Consider the following 13,846-nt stretch of genomic DNA (forward strand, 5'->3'; position numbering starts at 1 on the left):
ATACATATACCACTTACCATTGTATTTGTTACTAGCTTTCCGCCCGCGGCTTCGCGCGCGTGGACCCCTGAACCCTATTTTTTTCCAAAATAAAATTTAGCCTATGTTACTCGTGGATAATGTAGCTTTCGAATGGTAAAAGAATTTTTAAAAACGGTCCAGTAGTTTTTGAGCAATGAATACATTACAACCAAACAAACAAAGTTTTCCTCTTTATAATATTAGTGTAGATTATTATCATCCGATCCAACATCCATCCATCCCTTTTAATATGGGATGAGACTTGTAAACATTGAAATAATTGACTTTTGACCACGAAACCGAATTTTTGATAAATTATATTAAGTATATGTCGTTCGTGTATCTTTTTCAATAAATAAATTCAAACTATTCGATTAAATGACCGTATACTTGTATAGCTTTTCTAACGACTAATATCCCCCCTTATTACAAAAAGATAAACTTGAGTTGATCTCTAGTTTAAATTGACATTTAGGCTGGGTTGCACCATCTTACTTTAACTTTAACAAACGTCAAAAGATTTTGTCAAAAGTCTCGGAAACCTCATACAAAACACATCGGTTATAGCACCACTTTATTTTAACCGTGACTAAAAACCATAAATGGTTAGGAACCATAAGGTGGTGCAAGGTGCAACTCAGCCTTAGTATGGAATTTCCATTCCAAGGGAGTTAAAGTAGTTTGTAAATGAGTTCAATATGTATTAAATAGTTGTTTATTAAAATTTAACACTATACATATTTACACATTAATGAAACCACCATGTCTCTGCACAATTCTGAATAACGATAGAGTATCAATATTAATTAATAAGAATAAAAAAAAACTCATTTTGTGAAATTTTGCTACAGACCATAATGTGTGACCATACAATAGAAATTTGAGATACAATAAACAGAAATATTATACCATATGTAATTATTTAGGAAATATTGACCAGATTTTGGAAATATTGACCAGATTTAGGAAATGTTGACCAGATTTTGGAACCGTTTGCATCGGCGAGAAACCGCCCTTAGCCAGTAGGTATTCGATAAATACGAAAGAAAATACAATATAAAACTTTTTATATAGTCTATACAGTCTTTAGATATGTTACATACTAAATACATACTTTTCTAATTAATAAATTTACTTTTCATAATATTTAATTCAGTCAAATGGAAATATTCGTTGTTTCTGCTAACTGTTTATTTAATTAGACTACATTATATAAAAACTAATTTAAAATCGACTGTAATCATTGATTGACATATTATGTGGTATATATAATATGTCCTAGTTAAAAGACTTTGACAACCTAAAGGACTCTGCACACCAAGCCTTTCAGGTGTCGGCGGCTTTATTTCAAAAGTGTACTTTTTATAACTTTTGACAAAACTTCAAAAGTCGACGACTCTTGTGCGCGGGGTCGGCGGGTTTGGTGTGTAGACTTCATTGGGCACGGGGTGTGTCATTTATACAAATTAATTACATAAAGATCTTAAAGGCTGGGTTGCGCCATCTTACTTTGACTTTGACAAACGTCAAAAATCTGTCAAACTCCATACAAAAACACCGGTTATCGTTATAGTTACGGTCAAAGTTAGGTAGTACAACTCAGCCTAAGCCTAGGCGCACACCATCGATTTTTGGTTGGCCGATAGTTGTGCCCGATTTTAAATTGTATGAAGAATCGGCCAAATCAAATCGGTGTAATGTGCGCACTTCCATACATGCCCATACTGATCAACTGCACGACTAAACAATCGGCCGACGAAAAATCGATGGTCGCGCCTAGGCTAAGTGTAGTTTCAATACGATTTGTATTCTGCATGAAATAGTTCGGATTCGTGTTGATATTCCATAGTTTTTAACCAGAAAAATAACAATGGTTTCCTAAGTGATATTAAGGCGGATTGGTAGAACGCTAATAAGTAAATTTAATAAATTAAGGCGCGTACCGAATACCTTTTACATGAGCAAATCCATGTCTAAAATAGATTAGGTAGCTAAAAATAAAATTTCGTTGTTAATTGACAACCAATTAGGTTTGCAGGGTTGTAATAAAATGTTCTGGAGCAGTTGTGACTTAGAATTATTGAATGGTTTCAACTACTTAATTTGAATGTATGGTAATTTGTATTACCGCTAAACAGCGGCCCGAAACGCGCCGCGGTCGTGCCGTCACATATAGGGCAGGTTGGTCGGGGTTCTGGCGCCCGACGTCAATTCCGTGATGTTGCGTTGCTGTGGATAATAAAACAATACACCCTGCATTAAGTGACGAACAAAGTTCATATACCTAGCGGAGTAGAGCAACAAAAGACTGAGCGAGCGAAATGTCACTAACAGCAACACTGTGTGTTAAAAAGAGATGTATCAGAACCGTTTTTTGCAACTATTTGACAGTTCGTTACAACTCATTGGCACGCTGAAAATTTGAGCTCTAAGATTTTTTCAGATTTTACGTTAGTGAAATCGTGGATGTTTATGAAAAATGTGCTTCAAACATGTGGTGACTGGTACAGTAATTAATTTGTAATAATAATAATAATAAATACTCTTTATTGCACACCAAAGAACAGAACACAAAGAAAAGGAATACACAAGGTACAACTAGGCGGTCTTAAGCAGTGGCGGGGCAAGACCTAAATTTGATGTGGGCAAGACAGATTTCGCGAGGCCTTGTTCTGTGGCGACCTGAAGACGGATTTTATGAAATAATAAAAAAAAACGGGTTAATGGTCTATTCATTGACAGTTTCTGATTTCTTGATTTAGTGATTATTTTTAAAGGAATATTGCGCCAAAGAACTTAATAAAAAAGTTCGTTTTAGACTTAATTTTGAGTCTGATTATGACTGAATTTGTTTGGAAAAAAATATATTTTTATTTTTAACTACATTGTTTAGCTATCAATAATTTATATTTAATAGTCAATGTTTGCATTTATTGTCGTACTAGCTGACCCGGCGAACTTTGTTCCGCCTTAATGGCAATAAATAAGCAGACTTTTTTTTTAATTTCGAACGGGATAAAAAGTATCCTATGTCCTTCTCCTGGCTCTAAACTACCTCCCTGACAATTTTCAGCTAAATCGGTTCAGCCGTTCTTGAGTTATTTAAGCGAAGTAACTAACACGACTTTCTTTTATACAGTGTGAGTCACGTTAAAGTGTACATATGAAAATAGATGAAACTAGACCTATTTTTATCGACAAAAAAGAGGTCAAAAAATTTTTGAGTTTTTTTTTTAATTTTTTATAGAATTTTTTTTCTTCAAATTACTTATTGTAAAGAAAACGTAATAACTTTTAAACTAAGCGGTATATCCTGATAAAATAAAAACAGTAATAATGCTAAATAACAGGCGATACTAAAAAAATACATAAAATATACAAAAAAGGCCAACAAATAATAAAAAAATATACTTTTTAAAAAAAATCCGCTTAAAAATTCGTGTTTTTTTGGTTATTTGATAAAGAAGAACGGTCACGCCCCATACAAAAAAAACCCAGACCCGACAGAAACGAGACATACCTCAGTTTTTTTGTCATGTCTTAATTAGTTAAATTATATATTTTTTATATTCGAAATCTATGTATAACACCAAAAATTTACCCTTTGTTTTTGTTTAGGCGTTATACAAAAACTAATACTAAATGCTTATTTATCACCAAAATTGGTAAATGTATGTACCTAAATGTCTATTACAGCTGCTATGGAATGTATCTAGGTGACTTGGAGATACAACCGGATTATACAGGGTGGTTATACATATGGAACGATAAGTGATCTCACTCGATTATTTCTAAACTATACAAGATATCGAAAAACTAGTTACTGATTCTGAAAGTGCTTCACGAGCTCTTTCAAATGGTACCAATAATAGGGTACAGATTATGGAAGCTGGTAACATTGAATTTTTGGATTTTGTAACTTATTATTTTTTCCACTCTGTATAATCCGGGTCACCTAGATACATTCCATAGCAGCTGTAATAGACATTTAGGTACATACATTTACCAATTTTGGTGATAAATAGGCATTTTGTATTAGTTTTTGTATAACGCCTAAACAAAAACAAAGGGTAATATTTTGGTGTTATACATAGATTTCGAATATAAAAAATATATAATTTAACTAATTAAGACATGACAAAAAAACTGAGGTATGTCTCGTTTCTGTCGGGCCTGGGTCACAGATGACCGTTCTTCTTTNTTGTATAGATTGTGATATTGTCATCTCCACCTTGTATACATTTTTTCAAAATTTTTGATGCGCGAGGCCCCTTGTACCGCGAGGCCGTAGGCGGTGGCCCACGTCGCCTACGCCTTACGCCGCCCGCCACTGGTCTTAAGTATCCCTATTATTTATAAAATAGTGAAATAATTCTGACAACTGATCCAGTCCAGTGTCATCCAAAATCAGTTTTGTTTGACCGCTTGTGTTTGTTATGTTCCATCATATACAGGGTGACTGGAACTGAACCCGCCATAGCTAATATGCGTATAGAGGAGGTCATTTGCTAATTATTGAACCTTACTTTCTATACCTAAAGTTTTATAGACATAGGAGATAATTATGTCAATTTTTATACTTTTTTCAGATGTTTCCGAACATTGACCTAAAAACTGATTTTTTTTTTCTCGCATGATTTTAACCGATTTTTTTATTTGATACTAATATCGAATAAGCCTTTAGTCAAATAAAATAAATTACAGATCCAGATAATGATTGAATAACTAGTTACGAGCCGCCAAAGTTCAACAAAAGTACGAACCACGATAAAAATCCAAGATCGAATTCGATTTTAAAAAAACTAATAGTGATAATGGATTGCCAATGATCTTAAAAATATCTCTACCTTCTCTTCTTTCCAATGATATATCACACGTAGTAATTAAATATTGAAATTTGCTAAAAATGTAAAGTTTATGGAAGAAAATGGAGTAATAATACGAAAATTATTCATAGACAGTTCAGTATTTTGGAACTATACTGACTAACATCCCGACTCAACGAAAAGTCCGTAGTCTGTGGAGACATTAATAAGATGACTTACCGACTCCCACGGGTCGAAGGATTTAGTCACAGTGTGATGCACATGTGGTTTCTTAGCCTTTTTCATGGGGCTGTTGCTCGCTGCAAGAAGTAAAATGTGGTTTATTTTGTGCCAAATCTTATTAAAATTGTATTTGACTCACCGCAGACTGCAGACATTTAGTCAGCCGATAGTTGGGCCCGATTCTAATTTGTATGAAGGAGCGATACCAATGTGCGCACTTTCATACATGTCCATATTCATTCAGCCCGACCCAACTATCGGCCGACCCCGTTTTCACCATCAATCCCTAATTTTTAACTGGTCACTTAAAAATTAGGGATTGATGGTGAAAACGGGCATTAGTCTGATAAATGTGACCGATCTTACCACCAGGGACATAGGGCAGCGACAGCTCTGGTGGCGTTTTTTTGCTGGCTTTTTTGGCGACAGCCCTCCCACGGAGCAAATCCTCATCCATCACCAATTTATTGTTCACTCTGAAAAATAGACAAAATACATATCGTAGGATTCGTTGGCCGCTCCTAAGCCGCATGGTACGATTAGTTACTGGTCTTTGATTTTAATTTTTAACCTGATATCAGTAGCTTTGTTGGGAACCGGTAGGTGGACCAACCTCTTTTGATATTTTTGTCTATGTTTTTATACTTTTTAATTTTTTTTTATATCTTTTGTTTTTAGTTTTCAAGTATGTTTTTTGATAGCCGTCTGGGCATTTAACGCAGAAATACATCTTTATTTTAAACCGAAGGTATTTTCTTTTTTCCGCACGCCCGAGCGTCTGTCCGCTATAAGCTTATTACAAATATGTACTGATATGACTAATATCAATTAAATAGTTGAACTTACTTTTTGATATAGGGTGTTCTTGGATAACTATTTACTGGGACAGGAAACGTCTGTAATGCGAAAATCAGTGCTTCAGTATTCAGTACAGAAAAAAAAAATTCTGAAATCATAATTGACAGACTTCTGCGGGCAAAAAAATAGAGAAAATAAAACACAAAGAGATAACCTGGAAGGTGTCGTTGATAGCCCTCGAAAGGGACCTGAGAGGCGGCGCACGCGCCGGCAGCGAGGCCCCGGCGACTGATCGCACCTGAATTTAATAAAATAAATAAATTCTTAACCGACACAGAAGTACGGGACCATTCCCATTCCGACTTAGGAGACATTTCATCCGAAAAAACCTCATCCGCGGATGAGTTGTCGCCCTTTCAAATTTGTTAGGTGTCGATCCATCCGCAAAATGATCAAAATCTTCGCATGAAAGGTCACCTTTTCTAACTTGGAAGTGTTGTCTCATCCGAAATATATGAATTAAATTAAATTAGATCTATCTTCCAAGTTAGAAACGGTGACGTTTCATACGAAGATAAATATTTTGCGGATGATTCCACACCTAACAAATTTGAAAGGGAGACAACTCATCTGCGGATCAGATTTTCTCGGATAAAATGTCACCTAAGTCACCATTCCCACCTCTCGTTCCCACCGCTGCAACTCCTGTGTAGCCAGGATCTACAGCTTGACCGCCAATAAAAACCCAACAAGTGAAGGTCAAGTTTGTCCCGGGGGAAAGTTAAACTGTCATTGGACCCGCAATGAAATTAATCAGAAGAACATAGGAGTTCGAAGTTAAGGTTCGCCTTCCCTCCATTGCAAAGCGGACAATTGCGACAAAGAAGTAGAGTGTATACTCGATAACAACCAAATTTAATTTGATGGGAGATTATGTTGAATTAATATGAATGAATAATCACACAGGGTGGAAACGACAAGTGATCTCACTCTATTATTTCTAAACTACTTACAAGATATCAAAAAACTGGTTACTGATCCTGAAAGTCTTAGTTGATAAAAATCTAAAAAAAAATTTTACCAATCGCTGCCATCTAGTCTTCGGTCGTCGGTCCATCGAGTAGGCAGGCTAAGGTAATGACAGCTTTGCAATGAAAAATGCAATGGCAGCATTGTTTCAAGCCGGTCAAGTTAACTGCGCACCGTGACGTCACATCGACACTATAGTCTTTTTCACCTAAGATGATCCGTATGACGTTTCGAGTTTGAAAGATTTAGAGATGTCACATAACTAAACGATAGCGATTTATCTATCGATTTTTTTCGAAGAGTTAGTAAAACCTACTTTTAGAGAATTGTTTTGTATAGGTGTTATTTAACAAAAAACATGTTTTTTTAATTACAAATATTATTGTAACAATTTTTTATTGATAATATTCAAATTTCATGGTTCGTGTTTAAAAAAACGATTCCTAAAAAGTACTGATTCTGTTTCTTTAAATTAAAAACTATTAATTTATTTTCAATGCGTTTGTTGTTTCAGCCAAATGACGTCCACTGCTGGACAAAGGCCTCCCCCAAGGTTTTCCACAATGCGTTTATTAAAAGTAAATAATCGAAAAATATAGTTGATTTTTGTGATGTTTTTAATAACTAAGTATACACTGCAATCGATTAATGAACCGCGGAAATAATCGATTTTATTATACAAGAAATACCCCAGCACTAAATCTATTCCGTTTCACACATTGCGTACATTATATAAAAAATATTTTTATATCGTATTTAATTAAAATATAATCAATAGACTCCGATTTTACTATATATTTCAAGACAAGTAGTATATTTTTTTTTTATTATATTGCTAATAAAATACAAATATTTTTTCAAAAATATTCTGCATAAGTAGTATGCGTAATATGGATAACCTTGAAGTGTCATACGGATCATCTTACGTGAAAAAGACGTACGGACTGCATTCCAACGAGGTGCGCAGTTAGCTCGATTGGGTTGTACGTACTTCGCTGGAGTCCTGCGCCGGCGCTGCGGACTGTTCAACGGCGGGTTTTACTTCCACTGGCTCTGGGTGCATCTCTGAAGCTGAAAACAAGATAATAATTATGACATTTAACCGCCTCTGTGGTCTAGTGGTTAGACCACCTGCTTCAGACGCAGAGGTCCCGGGTTCGATTCCCAGTGGGGGCAGAATTTTCTGTTCGGTTTGGTTGGTGGTAGGGCTTGTTCCAAGTCCACCTGGCTAGCTACCACCATCTTACCTAAGTCTGTCGCCATAACAACAATGTTAACAGCATTGTTGTGTTCCGGCAGTTAGAGGTAAGATAGCCAGTTCCTCTGTGGTTGAGGATTCCGAGTGAAGCTCGCTTCCACCTTCGGCCTGATCATCACTTACCATCAGGTGAGATGCAGGCCAAGAGCTTCCTCGTTGTGGATAAAAAAAAAAAAAAAAAAGACAATAACAAAGTGGAAACCATCAAATCATTTGAACTCTACGTCAAACGTTAAATAGGTACAGACAGACATTTTAGGCCTCCCCCAATGATTTCCATGTTGATCGATTGGTATTTGGTAGCGGCTTGCGTCCAGCGCCTTCCAGTTATGTCTTCTATAATCAGACCAGTAGGCCTAAGATGCGCGCCGTGATAACTTTTATCGACGTCAAAATGTATGGGAAAAATCGATAAAATGGCGTGATAACCGTTTACCGCGGCGCGCACAGAATGTGTCATAATTAAATAAACACAGGTATAAAGACAGTACCTATTGCACTATAAAAGGCAATTAGCGTTTCTCGTCAGGCTATAATATTTGCATTATTTTACGGTATTTTACTTACTTGGCGTATAATTGTAATCGATTAGCGATTCTCCAGCGATGCTGTCCGTCCGTGATCGACTGTGATCCTATGCAAAATAAATATTTATTTCTTTAGGATTACTTAATTAATTAAATACAAAAATCATCTCTTGAATAGTATACTCTCTATTTAAGAAGATAAGATACGATAGTTCTAACCCAGCCAGAAGGAGACCGTCAAACCGAGACATTTTAAAGAAAGAAACAAAAAAATACACAAAAATACAATAACATCAGATAAAAAAATGGTGTATTTTGGTGCCAAAAAGGGTTCAATATAAATTACGACAAATCAAGTCCCAACATTGTTTTTTAGCAATGCCTAACTAATTAGCAAACCACACGGTTACGTTCTTAGGATTTTCCAAAAATATACTAAGCTAAGGCATTCAATAAATCAATGTTGTATCCATTTAGTAAGGATCAGAAAAACTTGCTAATTGTGTTTCTTTTAATAAACAAAGGTTGACTTTCATCCACCACTTCTTAGCTCCAGCTGATATGTTTTTCCTGTGTTTTTCCAAAGTGGGGCACTTCAGGACCCGATTATAGCTTACACTGATATTTGGGACCTGTACCTCTAGCATGAACAACTTTCGTCTTCGAATCGTTTGCGTACTCGATAAAATTCGATACTCAGTCTTCGAATTAAACAATAACGTGACAATTTTGATTCTCAAAATAAGTTTCGTGCAACCACATCTCATATTAAGTTCACTTTACGACACGTTCACAAGGGCGCTGTTGTAGTTTTCTTACTAAATCTTTTGATGGCGATTCGAGTACGCAAACGATTTGAACTCGAAAGTTTTTCGTGCTAGCCGTACTGAAGTGCCCTGAAAAGAACATATTATTATAATTTATAGAACACAAACGTGATTTCGATTGCCTATATTGATGCCTTTATAATAAATACATTTTTTGCAGCATTAAAACTTAATAACAAAGATCTATAACTAAATATTTTTCCCGTCCTAGGTAGTTTCGATAACAATTTTGATATGATGTGATATCGTCTACACTATTTTGTGGTTTGCCACAAAAAAATATTTTGCTTCAAATATTGTTCCCATGCATTTTCTGGAAAAATAGTTTAACCACAAGGCGATAAATGTGAAATAATTTAGTATAAATAAGTTACGTTTTCGGTTTTTTCACCATTCTGTTTCACAGTATTGTTGGTAAGTCTTAAATTTTTAACCAATATAATATTCTCAATAACCAAAATGTCCCACGTAAAATTACTTCAGGGCAACAGTTTAGACAAACATAGATACTTGGAACTTCAACGTTCTGCCAAAGACTTAATTTACAAAATTAGCGAATTCACTAAAAGCTCAGATTTTAATGAAGCTGACAACGTTTTGTTGGAAATCAAAGTAGATTTGCTCGACATGAATTTTGTCAAGTATGTGCAATGTAGTGATTTACTCTTATGCCAATATGAAAATACAGAAAGCATAGAGGACTTTTACACTGAAATAAAATTGAAACTGAAAAGGAAGCAAATTCTCAATTCTGAAAAAAAATTACAAACTAAATCTCTTGAACGAGCTATCGATGTACCTAAATTTGATGGTAGCAGCGGTTTCTCAGAATTTATGGCCGTTTTCAACGATAAAGTTGACAAAAATACTGAATTGTCAGTATCGGAAAAAATTGACTATTTGAAATCAAGTTTGATGGGGACTGCATTGGATCAGATTCAAGGCATTGAAATGTACGCAGAAATGTTACAAGTTTTGAAATATAAATTTGACAAAGAGACTAATATAAGTGGAAGCCTTTCGAGGTTAGTATTAATATTGCTAGCTACAATTTTTATTGTTTTCTTAAAACTGATAATCTCAAGAAACACAAACTGGTGGTTGCGCAATTTCATACTTATTATTGCAATTAATAAATGATTTGATTAGAATTATTTATAGCCTTTGGAATCAAAGTATGAACTTACATTTTTTGGGAATAACCCCTTTGAAAAATAATTTACAATAATTATTATGAAATTGCGCCACACCAACTTGTGTTTCTTGAGATTGTTATTAGTTATATGAAAATAATTGAGATTGTAGCTGACAATATTATTTGTAAAAAGAAATATTACTGTAATATAATGTACGTATTAATTTACACGGAGAACGGGCAGCAGCGCTCTCTGACAAACATGGATCTTTTAAACTGCGATCTCCAACCCGCCTGCCAAGCGTGGGGATTATGGCAAAACCCTCTACTATAGTGGAGGAGGCTCATAGTCCAGCAGTGGACTGTAAAGGGCTGTTGATGATGATGATGATGATTAATTTACACATTCTTGTTTCAGAGTCCAATCACAACAGGAGAGCACGATGTCTTCTTACAGCACAACACCAGCTCATATCGCGTATCTTAACGGTACAGAAATTACTCAAGAACTATACAAAAGCATCGTACAGGGGTCGTACTCTCACGCAGTCAAAACCACCAAATACATAATTGATAATAACCATGCGGCATACATTACCAGTGTGGTAGAAAAACTTGCTCAGGAAGGTAACAGAAACCTTCTGAGTTACGTTTACCAGCTATGGATTAGTGACGAAAGACGTGCCGTTGAAAACCATATGCCAACAGTATTCAAACGTATATTCGACGATAATGTGACATTGGTACAGAAAGAGTACGGTCAAGCGTTGAAACTGGGTGTTAACATCGATGGTGACGGAGACAGGACTGCGTGGGGCGACTCAAAGGACGTGACTAGTGATCGAGTACAATGGAAACTACTTCCTGTCTGGGAGAACAACCAAGTCTTCTTCAAGATAAAGAACATCGACTATAATATGTTTCTAAAGTTAGAGATATACGAAGATCAAATAGGTGACAGAGGAGCGTTTGGGTCTAGCGGCGATGGGACACAAAGGCACATTTGGATCCTGGAGCCAGTTGTCATAGATGGGTATATGTTCTTCTACATCATCAACCGGCAATTCAGCCAAGGTCTCAAGTTGCAGGTGTCCGCTGACAGCATGGGTGACCGAAAACTTTGGGGTCATAACGGGAACATCCACCAAGACCCTTCACATTACGCTTGGGCTATTAAACCTTAAACACAGATTAGTCTTCGAAACGATATTCTTACATTGAAATGTATTTAGTAAAGGATATTTCTAGGAGCCTAATTTGACATTAAAATGTTACACAATGATTAAATTGCTTTTATTTTATACCTTTAAATAAATCCCTGATAAATGTACTCAATGGGGGCTATCGTTATGGTGCCATACAGTTGGTACCATTGGCGAGAGACAAGACCTTACTCGACAGTGATGCCAACCCAGTGAAAGTAAATGCAATAGACCTCCTACAGCTTTAGCGCTCATCAGTTGAGGCTACTGTCTTAACCACTAGCGAGCAAACAGTATCTTTATTACAATTCATTTAATAAATAAGGTATCTAACTACTCTACTATAAATTGACGCCAGTTAGTAAGCACTAATACTGTAGCCCTGATTGGGCAGTGCCTCGGCGTTTCACTGAAGCAAGCAGTGGATTAAACACTTGTAAAATGGTATCTATCCGGGTATGCCTACTTTGAATTCGAAGGTTAGATTAAAGCCACTGAAATTTAAACCTTACCGGTATTATGTTCAAAGTCCATTGCTGTCGCGGTTTCCCCGCAACGCGGGCCGCGCTTTGTTGTGTAGGAGGGGTCTGAAATCGTAGCAAAAATCCCGGATTTAAAAATTATTATTAAACCAGAACAAATCTCATAAACCATAATATTGATTGAGATAAATTCTTTAGAATCATCAATTAGGTCGTTTTAGCCTCCAATACAGATTTTGTCACCAACTCTAATGCACCAGAGATAAATTTTATTCAGCATATTATACTCCTCGCGATGGCTTGGGGAGGCCTGATATTCGCATTTTTGTCCTATAGGGTGGATTAGACCAAACAAGAGTAAACATTAATCTCAGAATAAATCGACAGTTTTAACATATTTCCCATACTGAAACTGTCAATGTGTCAGTTATACCAAGAGTTATTCTCGAATAAAAGTTTGGTCGAATCGGGCCATACACGGACAGCTTGAAGCAGCTAGTATCCGACAACTTCAAGCTGCGACTGCACAGTAAACTGCAGAGTTCTATGGACGCACGCACATACACGAACCGCTCGAGCAGTTGCAACTGATTCGAGCGGTCGACAGCACGGTGAATTTTCACCATGCGGTCAAGCAGTCGCCAGCCATACACCGACTGCTCGAGCTGTCGACAGCTCTCGCGCAGTTACCTCCGCCCACTTTCTTTGTTCCACGACGCGCGCGCTTGTGATTTGTTGAGCAGTTATCACTGGCAGCTGTTGACTCTTGACTGCAAGAGCGGTCCGTGTATGTTGATCACTTACTGCTCGAGCTGTCCGTGTATTGTCGGCCTAAGTCGTCTTTTACAACATCCACGGGAAGAAACCATTTTTTTTTATACTGTAAGCTAACTTAATATTACCTACATACCTCAATCTCTTTGCCAAGTTTCTTCCGTAGTTCCGCGTTGAAGCTCTCCGCAAAGCCATCTACAGTGAAGTATCTGTAAGTTTTAGTCTTATCAAACATCGTAGGAATATAATCAATAACCCGATTAGTCCGTAAACCAGCTCCTAAATTTTTCCTATGCTTGTCGCACGGTCGGAAACATAGGGTGCAGTGAGGGACGTCCCCACACGGTGGGCTGACGATGTAGGTAGCCAGGAAGGCGATGAATGTTTGCTGCTACCAACTGGTTAATATGGAAATCATTGGGCGAGGCCTATGTACAGCAGTCGACTTCTTATGGCTGAAATCATGACGATGAAGAGAAAATAACACAAATCATATGCGGCGCTTCTTTACCAGGAGCTGCTTTGTATTAATGCAGTCAAAAGTTCCATTTCAGGAGTTTCAAAATGTCAGGCCAAGCCATTCATGAGTGCCGGCACCCTGCGACAGGACGGATGGCCGAAGGTCTGGTGAGTCCCCTATTATGTAAAGTATGAATGGAACATAAAGTTATATACCTAGCGGAATAGATCAACAAAGAACTGAGCGAGCGAGACGACACTAGCAGCAACACTGTGTGATAAAAAG

General features: G+C 36.7%; 2 protein-coding genes across 4 annotated transcripts in view; one reads left to right on the forward strand and one right to left on the reverse strand.

Annotated features, from left to right (window-relative positions):
* Positions 1 to 1,879: 1,879 nt before the first annotated feature.
* LOC114365709 (cyclin-dependent kinase-like 4) overlaps positions 1,880 to 13,846 on the reverse strand; it is a 48,594-nt gene continuing 36,627 nt past the window's right edge. For all 3 annotated transcript variants that reach the window (XM_028322354.1, XM_028322358.1, XM_028322348.1), the window contains exons 8-16: positions 13,238 to 13,310; positions 12,358 to 12,432; positions 8,722 to 8,788; positions 7,888 to 7,967; positions 6,082 to 6,165; positions 5,916 to 5,965; positions 5,436 to 5,545; positions 5,067 to 5,146; positions 1,880 to 2,250 (exon numbers count right to left, since the gene is read on the reverse strand). In XM_028322354.1, coding sequence (XP_028178155.1) covers positions 2,188 to 2,250; positions 5,067 to 5,146; positions 5,436 to 5,545; positions 5,916 to 5,965; positions 6,082 to 6,165; positions 7,888 to 7,967; positions 8,722 to 8,788; positions 12,358 to 12,432; positions 13,238 to 13,310 — 682 coding nt within the window. In that variant the 3' untranslated portion in view covers positions 1,880 to 2,187. The remainder of the gene's footprint in view (positions 2,251 to 5,066; positions 5,147 to 5,435; positions 5,546 to 5,915; positions 5,966 to 6,081; positions 6,166 to 7,887; positions 7,968 to 8,721; positions 8,789 to 12,357; positions 12,433 to 13,237; positions 13,311 to 13,846) is intronic.
* On the forward strand, positions 9,932 to 11,923 carry LOC114365729 (microvitellogenin-like). The gene is made up of 2 exons (XM_028322372.1): positions 9,932 to 10,533; positions 11,062 to 11,923. The coding sequence occupies exons 1-2, from the start codon at positions 9,968 to 9,970 to the stop codon at positions 11,825 to 11,827; spliced, it is 1,332 nt and encodes a 443-aa protein (XP_028178173.1). The 5' UTR covers positions 9,932 to 9,967; the 3' UTR covers positions 11,828 to 11,923.

This window comes from Ostrinia furnacalis, unplaced genomic scaffold, assembly GCF_004193835.3.
Source record: "Ostrinia furnacalis isolate ACB-3 unplaced genomic scaffold, ASM419383v2 OfSCF0457, whole genome shotgun sequence".
In the NCBI taxonomy this organism is placed as follows: domain Eukaryota; kingdom Metazoa; phylum Arthropoda; class Insecta; order Lepidoptera; family Crambidae; genus Ostrinia; species Ostrinia furnacalis.